Source organism: Homalodisca vitripennis, chromosome X (genome assembly GCF_021130785.1).
Source record: "Homalodisca vitripennis isolate AUS2020 chromosome X, UT_GWSS_2.1, whole genome shotgun sequence".
Lineage (NCBI taxonomy): Eukaryota > Metazoa > Arthropoda > Insecta > Hemiptera > Cicadellidae > Homalodisca > Homalodisca vitripennis.
Genome location: NC_060215.1, coordinates 150770323 through 150792488, shown reverse-complemented (window position 1 = coordinate 150792488; position 22166 = coordinate 150770323). Strand labels below are relative to the sequence as shown.

General features: G+C 32.7%; 1 protein-coding gene across 5 annotated transcripts in view; it reads right to left on the bottom strand.

Annotated features, from left to right (window-relative positions):
• LOC124370018 (isocitrate dehydrogenase [NAD] subunit gamma, mitochondrial) overlaps positions 1-21808 on the bottom strand; it is a 46747-nt gene extending 24939 nt beyond the window's left edge. For 2 of the 5 annotated variants that reach the window (XM_046828296.1, XM_046828295.1), the window contains exons 1-5: positions 21571-21807; positions 7564-7620; positions 6983-7086; positions 4149-4264; positions 1695-1885 (exon numbers count right to left, since the gene is read on the bottom strand). In XM_046828296.1, the coding sequence (XP_046684252.1) occupies positions 1695-1885; positions 4149-4264; positions 6983-7086; positions 7564-7620; positions 21571-21660 (558 nt within the window). In that variant the 5' untranslated portion in view covers positions 21661-21807. Of the gene's footprint in view, positions 1-1694; positions 1886-4148; positions 4265-6982; positions 7087-7563; positions 7621-17304; positions 17347-21570 lie in introns of all 5 variants that reach the window. The other 3 variants (XM_046828298.1, XM_046828297.1, XM_046828299.1) reach the window with 3 other exon arrangements.
• Between the last annotated feature and the right edge of the window lie 358 nt (positions 21809-22166).

Here is a 22166-nt window from a genome sequence, read left to right as displayed (position 1 = left end):
TGGACTCCACCAGGGCAATGGACTCCACTAAGGTGATGGACTCTACTTGGGCAATGGAGTCTTCTCCAAGACCATAGAGTTTAAGTTTAAAAAAATCAGACTTATTATGATTTGGCATACTGTATCAGTATAAATTGTTATTTACAAATTGGTATTTTTAAAATTAAAAATATATTTAAGTTTTTTATAAAAACTACTAGGAGAATTAAATTTTTAACTTTTAATTTCTTAACCAATATAATCCAGGAGTAGGGAGCCTATAAGCATACAACATTGTTTTTGCAAGTTTATGAAATCAATAGAAAGTTTCTTCTAAGTAAGAAATAAATTATCAACCACACTATTTTGGCAGAGGATGAAATGGTAGGGTAGCAAAAGAGTTAACCCTTCCAACGCGGCTAATGCCTAAAGACGAGGAACTGCCGATGCTTTAAACGCGGATAACGTCTACAAACGCAAAAGCTTTTATTTTGAAATGGCGAAGAATTAGTTGTTAAAACTTCCGTAAGAGAGCAGGTCAATGTTCCTTTCGACTGTCGGGACTAGACAAAACGCTTTATCACTGTTGGTGGACGTTGTAACGGTATCTACTAGGGTTGAAAACAATCGCCGCCATTTTTGTATGGCCTGTGACGCGGCATACGCCTACAGATGCGTTCGTTTCATTCAGCTGTTTAACTACGTGTGTGTTGGTCGTATGTTGGTTATATTGTTAAACAAAGTGTTTTGAATCAGTCCGTTGTTATTCTAATAGTATTTTAGTTTGTTTTTATTAACATTTAGTGTAATGTTTTGTTATAATGGCTAATCTAACTTTTATCATTTTACTATGAACAACGTAGTTTGAGCGCATTTTTGGTATATTATGTGTAATATTTTTTTCAATTATTTGTTTTCTAATTTATACCAGTTTCACCATACAAGTCCAGTTTATTTATTCTAAATAAATAAGGTTTATAAGTACAATATTTGTTTCATTTCCCTTGTAGGCTATTGTATAAATAAGTTTGTGTGAATTTCATGTTATTACATTTCAAAATCTTATACTAAACTTATTTAATTTTATGTATTAATTATACAGAAACTTCAGTTACAATTTACTCATTATAAATAACCTGTATAAATGTAATGTGATCTGTCAAATAGTGTTCCTATGTACATTATCCTGCAATGCAGTTTATTCAAAATTTCAAATGTTTTCGTGCGTATAAAATTCTCAAAAATATGTAATATTACATGTTTATTATTTTTTCTTATAAAGTTAATACCAAGGAATATGAAACAAAAATTAGCATTGGGAAATTTAAAAAAAAATACTTTTTTATGTCTTAGCGTTTGACAGTGTAATTTAAATTAGCGCTTTAAGGGTTAAAAATAATAAATAATAAATGTTATCATAGGTTATTTTTAGCTTTAAACACTTAATCAACTATAAGCCATCTCAATAATAGTTATAGTTTAAATGTTAGTCAGCCAAAAAGGTGAAGTCACTGAAAATCACCATTTTCAACTAAATATTCAATCTTAGTTAAATACTATTTAACTGCAAAACATGAATACTCCAAAATGTTAGTACTACTGACGAAAATATTACTTAAGTTTATTTCTGCGGTACTTTTTATTTAGCAGTGGCTGCGCTGTTTGATCACTGATGTAGCTAATTGAATTAATCGTCAAGAGTGGTTCCACTATACCTCATGCTCCAACATGGCGTACTCGCCCTCTGTGTTCTGGCGTACGATGCAGATGTTGATATCCTTCTGGCGCGCCACGATGCCAGGGTAAGACTTGCACGTGAGAACATTGACGTAAAGGTCCAGTTCGTTCCTCAGAGCCACGTTACGGCTGATCACAGTCGTGTCCAAGCTCCCCGTCTCGATATTGCCTACATAATCACTCATTTCTATCACAACTTGCAGCACAATGTGTGTTCAAAAAGTTGCAGACTGGATGTAAAAAAAGGTGTATGTAGTTTAAATTAAAATAGTTAAACTCTACACATTAACTATTGTAAGATAAGACAGATAATGTTAACGTTACGGTAATAACGTCCACGAGCATGTAAGCAAATTTAACAAAAGAGAACAAATTGAGACAGCCAAACAACAGTTATACATCAAAAATACACATTAAACCAGCCATGTTTTTTACTTAAAATTTATCCGTTATTGTTTGGCTTTGGTGTATACATTGCTGTTTTATTTTTGAACTTTTTGTTTGTTTGACTTGATGTTGCAGAGTTTGATACTTTAAGAAGACAGCAAATATTAAGTCAAAATGGTGGTGAATGTTAGTAAAATGCATTTCAAATAATCCGTTGCCCATAATTCTCTTTGAACACATTATACAACATAAACTATGCTTATTCTGGACACATACTATAGGAAAATTCCCACTAAAGTAATTCTTAGCATAAAAGTAATATTTTTAAGTAATATTAAAGTTCAGAATCCCACTTTTATCTATAATTTCATTTAAGATGTCATATTTTAATTCATTCTTTTACAAAACAAAAAATTCACAATCAGGTCATGTTCAAAAATTAATTTATACATTATATTGCATTAATCAGGGAATAATTCTTTTCAGCCCAAACTTTGCCATGATTCCCAAGTACTTTGAACCGTAACCCAAGTAAATGATATGCTGAATTTAAACAATCTTAAAAATGTATCAAAAAAGTAAAAAAATAATTTTTAGCAGACCCCTTACAATGTATTGTTGGGATTTTTGAAAGCTATTTTTGTAAGGGCTGGGGTCAAAAGGATAATTGAAAACACTAATACAGAAACAAATTTACCTACAAAATCTTTAAAGGGAAAAAATGGCCTAACCATCTTAAATGTGATTGTGTTGCAAAGCACTTGCAAGCATTGCAGCTGAATAATACAGATAACATATCAACGGTAGTTTTGAAATCAACTACTTCAGTTTAGCAGATACTGATAAACCTTATCATTCTGTACTGATAAAGCTCTGTAACAAACATACATTCAGGGCACTGTTTGAATCTACTTTTCCCCTTTAGTAGGCAATAAGGAAATAGTTAATCATGTGTTCAGTGGGCATAGGAGAATTAGCATCATGGCTCCCACAAGAAGAGCATCAGAGCGCTGAGTTCAAAGAATTGAGGAGGAGGTCCATGAACTAGCTAGCTAGAATCTAAAATTAAAATAGGTACTTTACATGATTTACAATTCAATGTGGCAAGGATACTAAGCACTACATATTCTTTTGTGTGCCGATAACACAGAAATAAATATCCCTTATGTTACTTGGTTCTAAATTGATGTAACTAACTATATATTATTTTACACCTAGTCTGCCGTGTTACTTAAATTATAATTGTAATAATGGTTCTCTGAACTAACTTTGGAAGCCTTAAATTGTAGATTTAACGGAGAGGATTTTTTACAACTAGATGACAATATTAAACTTGTGGATATTGTTAACTAGTTTAGTAGCAGATAACAGTTTACAACTATGATAATTACTTCTTTACAATCAGCCAAATTTGAAGACAAACTTTTTATATTTATTTCTGATAGTACACAAGTACTTAAGGGAAAATTTTAAATAATATTTTTAAATGTTTTACCATGTAGTATTAAGGTTCTACTTTTCAACTTATTCAAGCAATGTATACAAAAATATTATTAAAGAACTGAAACTACAGTGTAGAAGGTTGTTTAGGCTTAAATGACTATGTCTAAAAATAGTGAAGCCTAATGTAAAATCTATTGACCTCTGTCATACATTGTTAAAATAATGTGACCATCAAATAAAGCTTGATTGATTGATTGAAAAGCTACTGACTTCTCATCAAATGTAGCATTCTGTTACTTGTGCATTACTTTGTTACAAATAATTAGTTACATTACTTTACAACAGATTTGGTAATACTATAGCCAACAAAACACAATGTCAAGTATATGTTTTCCAAACCAAAATGTTTTGTTAGGAAACTGAACTTGGAAAAAAATTGACTTGAACCTAGAACTGGTGCTTACTCCAACTCCATTGTGAATGCTACTAAGCAAGATACTGAAGTAGTACAATGCTACTCTCTTATAAGGGTAGCATCGAGTATGTACAAAAATTATTAAAACTCAGGACACAGCTGATACAGTTATTTTTAAACTACGTACCTTTTAAAGCCACACCGTTCCGTCTGATTGAAGTGATCGCATACTCCAAATCTTCATTACTGTCGCTCTTAGGGTCAATTTGAACCAACTCAAAGTCTACAGGCACTCCTCCGACCCTGGGGAAATAAAGATTCCAACATTATACAGGATAATGTTTACACTCGTGATGTTCAATGGAACGTTAACAAGTTATAGAGGTTATTGTGCTCCAATCACGGTACCATTACAAAAAAGACCATATATATCAACCAGAAAACATATTCTCAACCATAAAATGGATATCTGACAGCTGGTGGATATCTAACACTAACTTACTTCAAAACTCAACCGTTATTTTCCATTTCCTATACTATTTTTTAATTAACACTTTAAAGACTCTTAGAAACACTTTCACTGATTTTTTAGGTTTGTTTTCTGAAGTAAACGATGCTCTAATGCCATTTTACTAGGAAACAAAATTACACTATTAACCCTACATCAGGCGCTAAACTCAGTGAGTTTTCCTCCGTGTATTTTTTATTATTAAAAATAGTACTACTTTTCTGATGTTTGCAGTCGTTTCCCGCAGTGTAATTCACGAGCATCTTTCGGGGAAGCGAAACAATAGCCTCCCGCTTATCTTTGTCAAAATCTGTCAGTATGAGGTCTACTTCCGTGCGTGACTGGACGATTCCTCCGTGAGCGCCCGATGTTGTGTTTGTAGTGCTTGGACGAAATCTCCGTGAGCACCTTATTGTGTTTAGTTTTTATGGAGTAATAATCCGTGTGCGCCTAAATGTGTGACCTGTGATGGTTTCTTTTTAAGTTTTACAATATATTTTATTTCAATTTTGTGAAATGGAGAATGAAGACGAGAGACTTGTCAGTACAGTACCCGTGTGCTAAGGAACATTTCAGTACTGTTTATGGAGTGAACATTGTCGTTATAAGAACCAGAAGGAAAATGTTTTGAAACTTTGTGTAGTGTTAAAAAAATTTTTAGTAAAGAATAAATTTTGGTTTTAGAGTAATAATTGACATTACAATTGTATAATATCTCAAGAATTATACAATTGTTGTAAGTTGTTTTTGTAAGAAGTTAAAAACTAAGTTAATTTCCATATATTATTACAGTAGGTTAAACACTTTTACAATGAATTGCATTATTCCTTAAAATAAATCATGTTGTTATTATACAATAACATTTTTTAAGATTTTGAATCTCTTATTTGGAAAATTCATTACATAAGAGAATAATTTTTATTTAATTTCTAAAAATGAATATATTACATTGTAATTAAATAAGTATGAATATTTAAACAAATAAAAACAGTTTAAACGACTATGATATCCATTATTCCCTAACCAGGAGGAAACCTCCGTGAGCGCCTGATGGTGTTTCTAATTTTAAGCGCCTGATGGAGGGTTAAGTTAAAATTTAAGAGTTTTGTGCTAAGCAATGTAAAAGACTTAAAATAAAATTAAAGATTGCAAGATGTACTATATTTTTTAGAAACACTTGCCATATGATTATTTGGTTATGTAGCTTAATACATCCTTGACATGTACACATAATTTTGATGATAAATTTTTGAGCATAGTCTAATAATGAAGTGGAATAGTCACTTACATTTTGATTACAACCCTTAATTTAATGTAATAAATGCGGTACATCACACTCAAAATATTCTAATTTGACATTGCAACATTAGCAATGGCCATTTGATTAATGGTTTTAAAAATAAACTAACCAAATTTAATATATTGCTTTATAAAAACAACTCCAACACCTCTAAACTAAACTAAAACTCACGTTATAATTTAATGATACTGATATAATTAAATGTTATTCTAATATTCTTTATTTCTGGTTTTAGTTTTATTTTTAATTATAAGTGAAGAAGGTAGTACTTGATGCCAATTACATTTTTTTTGTACAGAGGTGGGAAACAGAGTGAATTTAAAAATGTGCCAGAAATATATTATAAAAAAGACAAATATAAAAAGCAACATTTTGTTTGTAAAAGATAATACATCTGATTTAGACACGTGTACAAAGGTTGTAAAATATAAAAACTGTTTTGAAGTCAAATACAAGCTATAGGAAAATGTTTGGTTCTTTTAAACAAACAATAGTTACACTCAATAGTGTCTTGTAATTTTCCTTACATCCTACGTAGTTAAAATCGGATTTTTAAAGAAACAACAGTCTAAAGGAAATGCATAATTAAAAAAAAAACAAGATATGTTGTGTAATTTAAAAGGTATTTTCAAAGAACTTTCATTAATAATAGAATTTTTCATCAACTAACTCAGAGAGTTGTTAAGCCTAAAGTATCTCTCGCCATATGGTTCTGGTACATCTAGTATCTCTGGTACTGAAATTAACTCTTCACGCCATTCTTAATTGAACAACATGAACAATTTTAGACCTTATAAATTGTTACATATTTTCGTTTTCAATAAAATCCACATAAATTAGTACATTGAAATACCAACAATGGACAGACCTGCAGTTCAAATTTAACCGAGACAACAATGAAGTAATTCTGACAGTCTCAACCTTCTCGCACTGTTCCATCTATTCTGATAGATGTAGCATACGCACAGGGTGAAATTTAATCTAAAAACGATTTATGTATCCGACATCAGTCATTGTCAGGCATATGATTCTCAGACATTTAAAATCCATATGGTCTACAGTAATAACCTGGAGCCAAGGTTTTAATAATAACAAACTCTTCATTTACAATTAAAAACTAGGTCTTATTTCAATAAAAATTATAATTTAGGTCCACAATATTAAAATTACTGTGTAGTAAAACTAAATTTAATTTGATACAACAAAGAAATACCTGAAAATTTCTTTGACGTAATTCATGAGTTCCGGGCCGATTCCACCCCCTGGTAACATGGTGACAGTATGTCGTCCCCCATACTGTGCCTTAGGAATGGCAATCTACAGTAACAAAGACAAAAACCATGTTAAATTATGTTCATCACTTTCTAATTACAGAAAACTTCGAAGGTTTGTACATTAAAAAATGTCCAATGATTACGACTTATTTTTTTTGTGTCTTCACAATACAAATTAGTTTGTGTTCACAAAAACTCGTACACATTTCAACTCACACAAAACAAATTAAAGTGCACCAAAAAATAAGAACTAAAACATAAACACATAGGTTAGAAAACAATAAACTATTTAGTCTATGTTGTTACAGTACCTACAAAGTCTAGTTTCTTAATTGAACACCACTTAGAACGAGTTTTAGACATAAGGGTGAGGAAAGTAGAGAGGAAAGTAGTAGAATAGAGCAGCAGTGGTAGCGACACGGCAATATCACACTCACAACACAAAACAACGGTAGAAAGCGAGGTCCACAGCCAAGCGTTAACAAGCGTTTAGTTACAAGCAAAACTCAAGAGAACTTACAACTTTTCTCTGCACAGGAGTCTTGTGCTGGAGGTCAAAAGCTGACATTGTTGCTGCCTATCAAATAAAACAGGCATTAATCGTAATATCTAACTAATTCCATTGTGAAGATATAAATGAATCCCTTACGGTTGGATAAACGCTCAATTAAATCAGTCCGTACAATTCTACCAATACACTATTCAAAATATTATTATTCGCTGATCCACACTCACTAAGCGCTCTCTTTAAACATTATTTTTCAAATGCTGTTTTAACAAGCAAAGTTGTATGCTGACACGGTTTAGATATTTGCGTGTCTCAGTAGAATTGTGCATTTCTTTATATTTTGATTCTTCTATACCTCTTTAAAACTGCACATTAGTTTGTATTTGAATGTATTAGGAATTAAACCTACATGGGTTATAAATGGGTAATCTGTCTAAATTACAAATTAGGGTAATGGGTGATTTTGTCTCAATTGTATTAAATAAGTATTGTAAAGTTGATTCAACCTAAAAATATATCAAATCATATCCATCTCAAATTTACCATGACTCAAGACGTCTAATATGGATGGTCTTGCTTTTGTAGTAGGATGAAGTAAATAAATTGGGCTTTTATGACCAGCTTCTACCAGCTTCTTTGTTCTTTCAGGTGCTCAACTTAATGGCATCTCACAACCAAATCTTGATATAAAAATATAATTTACACTACTACGTACAACACATCCTTGTCAACAATGTTTTCTTTGATACAAAATTTGTAAAATACTCACATACCGCTGTTTTGCATTCATACAAAATTATTGTGTTACATTATTTCTTTTCAAAAAATATACTGTGAGCTTCTCTCTAATAATTCTTCTAAATTACCACATAACATTCAAAAATACGTCCCAACGTTTAGATATCTGCCTGTAATGGTGACTTAATCCTGTTCTGCTGTCAAATAATAGGGCGTACCCCCCCCTCCCACCACTATGCTGAAAGAAATGGGCCAGGGTAACCAGCTTGTCGAGTTTCTAAGAAATGTGGAAAACAGGCTATAAAATTAGAGAGCAAGTTGGAAAATTGCAAGAAAGCGTGATTTCCTCATAGAGTAAATGTTCTGTCAAGTTGAACAGATTTTTTGTTTTGTTATCCTTCATTGCTAATCGTCTACTCAGTAGCCAAGTTTAAAATATTTAAAATTTCCTCTAGTGCTGAAAAAAGTGAAAGCATAAGTGTAATCCGAATTAACATTACTAAGTCATTTATCTTAACGCATTAAGGAGTACAAATTAAGAATTCATTTGTAACAATACAAATAAAGTATTCGATTAGATGTTCAATTTGTGGTGATTGTGAAAATGTTACAACAACATTTTAATGTAAGACTTAAGTCTTTTTTAAACCTGTATTTGTAATCAGTATACAGTTATAGAAATAACAGTAAAATCAGTTTAGTTTGACTTATAAATAATTACAAACATCAGTTATTACGATACAAAATTATTGGTAACCCTAATAAATAAACATGAGATTTTAAAATCCATGGTGTGCCGGGAAAAGATAAACAGGTAAGCTCACACATGAAAATTATAAATTTTGGGGAGTATAATTTCATGTAAGAGTCTGTAATTATAATTATACTAATAAAAACTTGTGGCTATAATAAGATAATAGCAAGTGTAGAGAAATAATGAACATCGGAAAATGTTAATTCATATACAATTTTGTAACTGGTTCATATAATGAAATTGAAAATAGTATAGGTTTGTGTCACACTGAGAACCTCTTCAGACAAATACAAAATTTTGAATTCAAATTGAAATATTTGTAACTGTAAAATTGTATTTATAATATAAATTATACCGCAAAAGTAATAGCACAGGTGCCATCAATAAATTACCTCAAAACATCGTTCTTTGGAGGAGCTACATAATTTTAAACAACATTTTCAAAACATATATTGAACGAAATCGAAATACAGCGTAGATTCCTTCTTCATTCAATCATTCTTGGAAACAGGATGAAGGGGAAAAGATATGACTGGGGGTTGTTGATATGATGACTTAAAAGCATGTGACTGATCAGCCAACAGGAATCATATTTCAATGTTTCAGCCAACATGAATACTGACCCTGCATAAAATGCCTAAGGATATGTGTTTAACATTTACATTAAATGTCTGAAACTATATCTGAATATTTATACACAGCTAAACAAAAATTTCATCCAAATAATTAAATCCTTGTATTAATATACAGATGTCGTCATTGTAGGCTGAAACTTCAGTCAACAAGTACAGAGCACGTTATTTGAACCTACTACAAAAAAGTATTTAAACCAAGACTTTTCTATTTTTTGTCTGTACTGGTTTTGGAGACAAAGCATAATAAGTATCAGGGTAATTTAGTCCAACTTGCAGATTTCAAACGTTATTCCTCCAGTAATGCAAAGCTGTATAGTAAAACTAGCACCAGGCAAAGATAACAAAACACACAAAATATTAAAAATTATAATATTATTAAATATAAAAAGATACCAGGACCACAGAAATAATAAAACCCACAAGATAACGTGATGTCAAATAGAGATAAAACTATTGCAGACTTGATAGTAGAAAATAAATAATGAGTGGCTTAATGAGGTTAAATCGAGGATACAGAAAGATTGCATTAGAAATAAACATTGGTACACTGTCAAAAATATAAAAGCACACATACCTCTAAGACAAGTTGAAAATAATAGCAAACTTAATGATAAAACAAGAAACCACAGGCTAGAAATGTAAAATACAACAGCCAAATATTATTATTTCACATATATAATTTACAAGCACCTTTTTAGTAGTGAAAAATTGTGTTTTTAGTAGTGAAAAATTGTGTTTTTAGTAGTGAAAAATTGTGATTTTAGTAAGATAATATTAAAGCTACAAAAAACAAATGATATTCAACAGAATTACTTTTAAATTAAAAACATTTTTACTGAACAAGATACACGACGTGTAAAATAAAGTGTCACAATAAAATACTGCTAAATAATAATAAATATTTTACGTACACAACATAGAATTTTTTTTGTTATCCGGTCATGCTTTCTGTTTTTTGCAATTTTCATAATATATATAAAACAAAATCTTCAGATGGCAGCTCTTTGTGAAAAGATAACTGAAAAGAGGTACACAAGACTTCTGCCACAAATCAGAGGGTTTTCCTTATGTTCTGGGTATTCACGTTCAAATTTCAATTCATGACAGTTAAAAAATAACTTGCCTATTTAAACATTCTGAAAATATGTAACTGTAAGTTCAGCATTGCAGTACTTTCAAAATAATTGTAAGGGACAAAGAAACGAATCAATGCAGTGATGGTAACTGTGATGCCTACCATGACAATGTATCTGAACGGAGACGGACTATAACTTCGATCTTTGTCACAAACAAGGGGAGATCAAAATGAAAAACTATTAAAGCACTTAAAAAACTAAGTTTCTATTGTATTTTTGTCTATAAATAATTAAAATTGTTTAAACAGGGACTTATTTATTTACTATACAGTCCCTTTTATTTAAATACATTTAAATTTTACAATATAACCTTTTATATCATTACAAAACTTTATATTTTGTAAAAAAACACTTGTATTGTTTACTATGACGCTAATACTGTACTCAATGAGCATGTTAATAAAGAATTTTTGTCTATTGTCTATTGTCTACTTCTTAAATCAATTATACCTTTATTGATGAACCTGTAGATAGACTAACTTATTTTCCATTATGAGCACAACTACAACTTACTTAACACGTTTCTCCCATTATGTACGCAATATGTGGCAAAATTCAAACGCACGATTTTTGTTCAGTTGGTGATGTTTTGGTTCAATACGCTATAAAATCATCATATTAGATGATATTACGTTCTTACGTGTAAGTAATCAACAAAACTGTCTGCACTTCATTTTTCAGAAAGGCGCTTTATAAAAGTAGACATAAATTCATAACAACTTACCAGTTGTATTGAGTGATATTGAAAATAACCATAAATACTCCAGGTGATCTTGATTTTCACACGGTTCTGTCAAGCAACGTAATTATTCGGACAGTGGTCCCGCATTTGCAGGCTGAACTGAGGTAACATACGGTAAGTAAACTCCATATAGAACAAGCCTGAAAAGTTTTAGAGATTTCCGGCAGGACTGCAGCATTGACAACATAGCACTGCAGTGTTGGTAGCGCAACTGTCCAGAAATTCCCCCAAAAAAATTTAGTGAGACAGTAGCCTGCACCGAACCTGTTAAGTACACATTTACAACTGGTCTGAAAGAAAGGTGGTTTGGATACAAAATAACCAAAAATGGTGTGTGTATAAATATCAATCTAATCCAAACTTTACATTCTTCTTACAAATCACTTCACTCGTTAAATCTGTCTTGTACGTTCGTTAGTCTAAATATACGTCTATTAATTTAATATTTCATGCCTCATAAATAATTTATTTTACAGCATTGCAATTTTCAATACATGTTTGCCTTGTTAGATAGGGGAAAATAAATATTAAACAAAAATGTATCTTTTAAATACATTACCTAACTTAGTTTCATTATGTTCTTAACCGTGCTTTTTTAATGCTGTTCTTTCATTATTAATTTAACTTTTATTCTCGTCTTATACATTACATATGTACCGATATAAGACACTACACTGATGGAGGAAAACATGCATGCACAACAACGGTGCTATCATCCAAACAGTAACGCAACCAACAGGAATAACACAACAATTCTTGTACACTAGAGATATCTAATGGGCAACTATTGCATTGTTCATTACATTGACATTCTTCTTTATAATAAGGTGCTGGTATTGGGTAACTAAAATTTACACATTGATGACGTTAATGACATACTGTAATATGATAACAAAACAAAATTGAAACAAACCGTTTTATAAAACACAATTACCGTTGGTTATTTTATCATGTCCAAACCCTTGTACAAAAGCTTCAAGTGATTGATGGCCATTTTCAAAAGTGAACATCGCTATCTTATCATTCAAGAGCATATAGTATTTTACACAAGGTGACATCAAATGGAGATTAATGAAATTTAAAGGAATATTCATTCCAATAAACTATTGATACAGGAGTGCTGGGAGTAGACAACTCTAATTTAAACTCAATCACTACATTAAAATGTTCCCCTTTTTGATTATGTTTAACCGTTATCATTAATTGATTTCATAATCTCACTAAGTTTATTATAAAATTCTGAAATGAAAACTGACTGCAATATTCTTTTTCTTTGTAATAAGTTTTAGACTAATTAAATTACTTGAAATGTACGAACTTAAGTTCTTTACAATGAAAATTCTCATTTAAACTCCATTATTCCCATTAGGTCTTGTTTGCCAACTACTCATTGTTCATATGTAAAATCCAATTGATAACTATCCAAGAATTGGTATTAATAACAGCGTGGCCTGATGTTTACATTCCATAACATTCTTATGTTTTTACTTAAATGAAGGAAATCATTTCTGAGACAATGACTACTACTCCAATTATAAAATTGTGTTTTATTTATTACAATGGGTGTAAGCTTCAATAAACTCCTCTTCTGAACATGACAAGAACTGAACTTAAATTCTGATAGTAAACTAAAAGTAACTAAAGTAACTAAAAACTGATAGTAATTTTACACAGGCTGCATAATAAAATGATCCAGTTCTAGAACTGGAAAGTCTGTGCTTATGTTACCTAATACACGCCCAATGTTGGAACAGAGAAGTCTGTAATTACGGTACTGGTTGTAATACACGCCCAATGTTGGAACAGAGAAGTCTGTAATTACGGTACTGGTTATAATACACCTCCAAAGTTGGAACAGAGAAGTCTGTAATTACGGTACTGGTTGTAATACACGCCCAATGTTGGAACAGAGAAGTCTGTAATTACGGTACTGGTTGTAATACACGTCCAAAGTTGGAACAGAGAAGTCTGTAATTACGGTACTGGTTGTAATACACGCCCAATGTTGGAACAGAGAAGTCTGTAATTACGGTACTGGTTGTAATACACGCCCAAAGTTGGAACAGAGAAGTCTGTAATTACGGTACTGGTTGTAATACACGTCCAATGTTGGAACAGAGAAGTCTGTAATTACGGTACTGGTTGTAATACACGTCCAATGTTGGAACAGAGAAGTCTGTAATTACGGTACTGGTTGTAATACACGTCCAATATTGGAACAGAGAAGTCTGTAATTACGGTACTGGTTGTAATACACGCCCAATGTTGGAACAGAGAAGTCTGTAATTACGGTACTGGTTGTAATACATGCCCAAAGTTGGAACAGAGAAGTCTGTAATTACGGTACTGGTTGTAATACACGTCCAAAGTTGGAACAGAGAAGTCTGTAATTACGGTACTGGTTGTAATACACGTCCAATGTTGGAACAGAGAAGTCTGTAATTACGGTACTGGTTGTAATACACGTCCAATGTTGGAACAGAGAAGTCTGTAATTACGGTACTGGTTGTAATACACGTCCAATGTTGGAACAGAGAAGTCTGTAATTACGGTACTGGTTGTAATACACGCCCAAAGTTGGAACAGAAGTCTGTAATTACGGTACTGGTTGTAATACACGTCCCAAAGTTGGAACAGAGAAGTCTGTAATTACGGTACTGGTTGTAATACACGTCCAATGTTGGAACAGAGAAGTCTGTAATTACGGTACTGGTTGTAATACACGTCCAATGTTGGAACAGAGAAGTCTGTAATTACGGTACTGGTTGTAATACACGCCCAAAGTTGGAACAGAAGTCTGTAATTATGGTACTGGTTGTAATACACGCCCAAAGTTGGAACAGAAGTCTGTAATTATGGTACTGGTTGTAATACACCTCCAAAGTTGGAACAGAGAAGTCTGTAATTACGGTACTGGTTGTAATACACGCCCAATGTTGGAACAGAGAAGTCTGTAATTACGGTACTGGTTGTAATACACGTCCAAAGTTGGAACAGAGAAGTCTGTAATTACGGTACTGGTTGTAATACACGCCCAATGTTGGAACAGAGAAGTCTGTAATTACGGTACTGGTTGTAATACACGTCCAAAGTTGGAACAGAGAAGTCTGTAATTACGGTACTGGTTGTAATACACGTCCAATGTTGGAACAGAGAAGTCTGTAATTACGGTACTGGTTGTAATACACGTCCAATGTTGGAACAGAGAAGTCTGTAATTACGGTACTGGTTGTAATACACGTCCAATGTTGGAACAGAGAAGTCTGTAATTACGGTACTGGTTGTAATACACGTCCAATGTTGGAACAGAGAAGTCTGTAATTACGGTACTGGTTGTAATACACGCCCAAAGTTGGAACAGAAGTCTGTAATTACGGTACTGGTTGTAATACACGCCCAAAGTTGGAACAGAGAAGTCTGTAATTACGGTACTGGTTGTAATACACGTCCAATGTTGGAACAGAGAAGTCTGTAATTACGGTACTGGTTGTAATACACGTCCAATGTTGGAACAGAGAAGTCTGTAATTACGGTACTGGTTGTAATACACGCCCAATGTTGGAACAGAGAAGTCTGTAATTACGGTACTGGTTGTAATACACGTCCAATGTTGGAACAGAGAAGTCTGTAATTACGGTACTGGTTGTAATACACGCCCAAAGTTGGAACAGAAGTCTGTAATTATGGTACTGGTTGTAATACACGCCCAAAGTTGGAACAGAGAAGTCTGTAATTACGGTACTGGTTGTAATACACGTCCAATGTTGGAACAGAGAAGTCTGTAATTACGGTACTGGTTGTAATACACGTCCAAAGTTGGAACAGAGAAGTCTGTAATTACGGTACTGGTTGTAATACACGCCCAAAGTTGGAACAGAAGTCTGTAATTATGGTACTGGTTGTAATACACGCCCAAAGTTGGAACAGAGAAGTCTGTAATTACGGTACTGGTTGTAATACACGTCCAAAGTTGGAACAGAGAAGTCTGTAATTACGGTACTGGTTGTAATACACGCCCAATGTTGGAACAGAGAAGTCTGTAATTACGGTACTGGTTGTAATACACGTCCAATGTTGGAACAGAGAAGTCTGTAATTACGGTACTGGTTGTAATACACGCCCAAAGTTGGAACAGAAGTCTGTAATTATGGTACTGGTTGTAATACACGCCCAAAGTTGGAACAGAGAAGTCTGTAATTACGGTACTGGTTGTAATACACGTCCAATGTTGGAACAGAGAAGTCTGTAATTACGGTACTGGTTGTAATACACGTCCAAAGTTGGAACAGAGAAGTCTGTAATTACGGTACTGGTTGTAATACACGCCCAAAGTTGGAACAGAAGTCTGTAATTATGGTACTGGTTGTAATACACGCCCAAAGTTGGAACAGAGAAGTCTGTAATTACGGTACTGGTTGTAATACACGTCCAAAGTTGGAACAGAGAAGTCTGTAATTACGGTACTGGTTGTAATACACGTCCAAAGTTGGAACAGAAAAGTCTGTAATTACGGTACTGGTTGTAATACACGCCCAATGTTGGAACAGAGAAGTCTGTAATTACGGTACTGGTTGTAATACACGTCCAATGTTGGAACAGAGAAGTCTGTAATTACGGTACTGGTTGTAATACACGCCCAATGTTGGAACAGAGAAGTCTGTAATTACGGTACTGGTTGTAATACACGCCCAATGTTGGAACAGAGAAGTCTGTAATTACGGTACTGGTTGTAATACACCTCCAAAGTTGGAACAGAGAAGTCTGTAATTACGGTACTGGTTGTAATACACGTCCAAAGTTGGAACAGAGAAGTCTGTAATTACGGTACTGGTTGTAATACACACCCAATGTTGGAACAGAGAAGTCTGTAATTACGGTACTGGTTGTAATACACGCCCAAAGTTGGAACAGAGAAGTCTGTAATTACGGTACTGGTTGTAATACACGTCCAATGTTGGAACAGAGAAGTCTGTAATTACGGTACTGGTTGTAATACACGTCCAATGTTGGAACAGAGAAGTCTGTAATTACGGTACTGGTTGTAATACACGTCCAATATTGGAACAGAGAAGTCTGTACTAATATAGTTATTATAAGTTGTAAACACACAATGTTGTAACCAAGAAAGACATAATCAGGGCTATAAGTGAGAAAAGTACAATAATGGTTGTAAAGCAGAAAATATGCTTATGGTACTTATATATTAAAAATGTACTGAAAGTATATCCATTACCGGTAATGTAAGACAAACAATGTACTGGATGTAAGGAACTGATTCTAGATGAACATGTAATTAATTGCTGGCCATACTACACAGATTTATGTTTTTAATATTGGAATGAAGCTTTAATTGATATTAGCGTTTTTCTAAACATAATAGGCAAGAAAATAGTAATAGGTAGTCATGAAATGTATTTTTATGGTGACATTGTAACAACAGTTTTATAAAAAGTAGGAACCACTGCCAGATATTGCTAACAACATTTACAGTACATCTCCATTACAAACACACTAAACAATATACTTTACTCACTAATCTGGTTTCTAGAATACACAAAACTGTTCAAGATCACCAAATCCATCATCCAATTAAATTATAAAAATGCATGCAACGTTTAATCATCCAAACTACGTAATTCTGTGTCTTTCCAAAAGTAGTTGTTTTGTTTCAATTTGTTTTGTTTAAACACTATGACCTACAACACTACTGTCAGAACATTGACCAATCTAATGAGCAGAACAGAGCACCTCACTCCTGAGTTTTTCTTTGGTCACGCCTGGGATAGACAGCTGATGTCACAGGACGCATGCACAAAACATGTCATCATATATTAATTCTACAGTAAATATACTGAACTGAATTAACCATATGTCCAATCCATTATCTTTTAATTGCCTTTTTAATGCAGAAATGCCCAATGTCACATCACTATTCCATTTAAAACAATAATTTGATTGTTTCCAACAACTTTTAACAAGGTCTTGTTTACTGGTATAAACAATAATCAAAAGTTTACCCTGCTGTAGTACGATACATATCATTGCAAGTTTCGGTTGGGGCAAATAAACTTCGCAAAAGTATGGAAGATTAGTTTCTTACAATAACACTTGTGTTAAAATTATTAATCGAGACCTCTTTATATTATTAATAAGTAATACAGCTGAATGTCCAGGCTTGCAATAATATGTCTCGTTCTATAGTGCTAATCGACACATTTCTTACTGTCAACGATGTTTCTGTAGTGTTAACCGACCTATATCTGTTGATCAAACATGCCCTTCCATAATTACTTCTTATAACAAACTCCATCAAAATGATTTAGGCACGGCTGGATCAAGACAAAATTGATCTATCAAAAGCTGTATGCAATTTAACATTCACGTTCACTTATATTTCTAAAACTTTTATTTCCAAACTCTCTGAAGTATACACCTATTCTTCATCATTGATGCACATAATTGGTTTTAGGTTTGTAGCATTAGAACGGTTACATAAATTCAATAAAGTTTATGTTTGATAAAATTTTTAATAAAAAAACTAACTCAAATTTCTAATTTTATTTCCAAGCGTCTCTCCCTTTTAACTTATTTCTTAAAATAAGTTATAAAATTATTTAACTTGAAGTTAAAAATTATTTTCAAAGAAATTTGCACATCATAAAAAACATTATTTTTTATCATGACCTGTTTTAAATTTTCATATTCCTTTCCATTTCATCCCGAAAGAATAACATCATATATAGTGCTCCTTGTTTGTATTTTGAGTGAATTTTTTTAACCCCTGTACAAGGCTTTGAAACAGCCTGACACTACAGCATAAAATGACTGCCACTGGCAGGTTTAATGACATTAAATTTAATTTTTTTGGATTTAGAGGATTAACACATTCACGACAACGTGTACCCAATCTTTTACCCCATTGGGTGCACAATTGCGTAATTTTAGGGTAAATAAATTTTTTAGGTATCCCCTAGGGGTACATGGAGATTCATTGAAAAAATATATTGAAATAATTAGTTTTGTGCAAAAAGCCAACATACTTTTCTCGTTATACTTAGACATTAAACGTTAACAAAATTAAATTACGGTTTTTTGTCACTATTATCGCAAACATGTTAATATCTTCAATCAACATATTCTTGCCACACTAAAGTAAAAATGATTTATAAAAAAATGTATAAAATAGCTTATTGGGTATGTAGAGTTCACTTTTCAGTGACAAGTCTATTGGATATATAAATACCATTAGGATAAAACAGGTTATGTTGTGAATACAAGTGCTTAGCCAAGTCATTACTGAATAGCACGCAGGTTGTTTATAGAGAATACTTTGTTTTTAACAGATTGTATCACAATCTGTGTATGAACCTAGCATACATCTAATTAGCCAATTATTAATAATAATTAACCAATGGTGATGAGTATTCATAAAGACAAGAAAATACCAAACTTTACAATAAAAACACAACTATTACTCAGTCTGATTCAGGTCAAAATTTAAATGTTTCAGTTAATATTCTTGGAGGTCAATATATCAATAAAATATCTCTCGACATATTTCAATTGTTCCTGCAGAAATAGTATGTCCATAAAACAAGTATGGATGATCAACAATTATGGCACCATTACATGTTCATGGTTAAAAATGAAGTGCCTTGTTCGAAGAAACATAGAAAACACATGATGGTCAGTAATGACGGTAAGTCTTTATTGCGTTTTTATGCATCCTTAGTGAAAATGTTATAGTAAATTATTTTCACATGTTATTGTAGACCACTAAAAATAAGTGACAGCATTACCGATGATGGTAAATCAATCTTGAAGGTCAATGATATATTCCTAAGAAATAGAATGGAAAACAATCATGATGTCATTCTTTCAAGTATGAACAAAAAAAAAAATGAATTTAAAGCATTCTGCAGTCACAGAATGGATCATTCGTAGTTGTTAGAAACTAATCTTGTCACTGCATAGCGGACATCCAGTAGTTAACACTGTAACTAAAAAAATATGAGCCTAGCCAGAAATAGTATAAATTTTGACTTGTCCATTAACAGAATATACAAGGGCGATTTGATAAGTCAGTGATTTTTTGAATGAAACAAATTTTTTTCAGCATATAAACATATTATTTTTCAATATAATCACCTTTTAGTTCGATATATTTAGTTCAGCGTTTTTCTAATTTTTTTATTCCCTCCAAATAATAGGTTTCATCAAGGCTCTAAAAATTGGCGTTGTTTCAGTAATAACTTCTTCATTCGACCCAAATCTCCTACCGCCCAGCCATTTCTTTAGGTTTGAAAACAGAAAATAGTCGCACAGGGCTAGATCTGGAAAATATGCTGGATGTGGTAGCAGTTCCTAGACCAACTCATAGATTATTACCATTGTGACTAGACAAGTATGCAGACGTGCATTGTCTTCATGGAACACCAGTTTCTTCTTCGCCAAATGCGGCCGTTTTAGCTTCAAATCAATGTTGAATTTGTCCAAAAGCTCTGAATAATATTTGCCAGTGATTGTTTTACCCTTCCCAAGGTAATCGATGTGAATGATACCCCATGCATCCCAAAACACTGTGGCCATGACCTTGATGGCTACAAAGGTGACTCACCTTGGCCTTCTTTGGTCCACGTTCACCCCAAGCAACCCACTGTTACTGCGCGGGAAATTCAAAGTCACTAACTTATCAAACCGCTCTCGTACTATTAGATACTAATTACAATTATGTATGTATAACCTAATAACAAATAGTAGATAGGGACTGAGTGGCTTCCTTCTCGCCGGACATCACTTTGCTCAGGAAACAGAAACAAGAACAGATCATCACAATGATATGTAATTTTCACACTAAGTCAAATAGTCTGTTCTTTCTAATATGTAATGTAGTTTTTTAGGTCCCAGGCGTGACAAACTTTTAAAAATAGTGGCCTCCGGATATAGCAAAGTACCCAATAATTGTATTGTATAGTAAAAGTTATCATTTTATTAGTCTATCAGTTTAAATATCACATTACAATGAATTTATTAATTTTTTTACACTGTTTTTAAATAAACCTACACATGTAGATTTAGTCTCAGTTTACTTGCAACTTACTAACATCAGTTCAGTAACAGTATGATACTAATACAGAGAGTGGATATAGAGCTGGTAACATATTACCTTGTGCGGTAACAGCTTATTATGAATGTAATACATGACCACGTTAGTTTTGATAATAAGTTACATGTAACAGTATCTCATCTTTAGTGGCCAAATTATCCAAATACCATACACATGATTTAACTTTGTTTGAATTCATTTGAAACAATAATATGTCCAACTGAGTTACGTTATAGGTTTTTAATATTGTAATAAACAATATTTTTATTCTGTACAGTAAAAACAGTTGGCAATTATTAATTATAAATACTGTACGTCAAATGTTTTTATATTCCATAGTTTCAATATTTCTAATCGATAGTTGATTCGACTGTCATAGTGGCCGCTTATTATACTACAGTCCTATAGATAGATGGAATAACAGGTTAAGCAACATAGGTCCTACTTCAACATGACCTTCGGTGTAGGTTGCTAAGTCAAATTTACTAAGTCTAGCAGTTTGTTCACTTTAAAACCCTAATCTTCTAATAAACATTGTGTACAAAGTAGGCCTAGACCTAGTTCAATTTGTTGGGGAAAAAACACGATAACCTATTTTGGTTTTTGTCTCTTTAGGTTGTAAAAATTACTAAATGTGCAGGGAAATCCATTGATATTGAGCTTGTTCAGACTTAAGACTCAATCCATATGACATGAAGTTCAATTGGCTTATACAAGGTAACCTACTTGCAACATAATTTGAGTGCATGTTAGTACTGTAGTTTCCTTCTAAAGCAAAAAAAGCATGAAACATAATGTGAAACCTCCAGGTTCCATATCAATCATGTATTTATAACAAATTATTAATTTTATGTCCCTTTAAGTATTAAAAATGAATTAGTACAAAAGAATGACCTAGTAAAACTTACATTTCGTACTGATTGAATGCTCGTGTCGAAAATCTTCTTGTTAGAAAGCGACGGCAAACTGGACAATCTTGAATAAATTCTACTAGCCATAATCACAAAATTACAATACTGCAAGTAAAGAAAATTTACTGGAATAACGCCAATATCCTGCACTACGGGACGTGAAAACCAAATGACAAAACGTGAAACCAGTCAACCAGTTAGCTTGTTTTCCTTCCTCAACTAACGATTTAGAAAACACATGATACACAGCTGACCACGTAACACAAAGAGTGGAGAGTCTGCTGTCTACTGGTTGTGTAGAATAGTAAGGATATGTACCCAGAGTACAAATTCTAAAATCGTGGGGTTCCAAAGTGCCGATTCGTTAAGTACCGAAAAATTTTTAAAGCGTTTCGAAGAGAGAGTGCGAACGTGAGTTTCATTCAGTCGGGCATTACAATACGATAATATTTTTTTAGTAATTGGGGCAATCGTATAAATATTTCGGCGTACCAGAAAAATCTAACATTAAGTTCATTGTCGTGTGCTGTCATAATACCATAATATCGTAGGACAAAAGGATAAAGTAAAACATAAAGAATGCGCTCATGGAA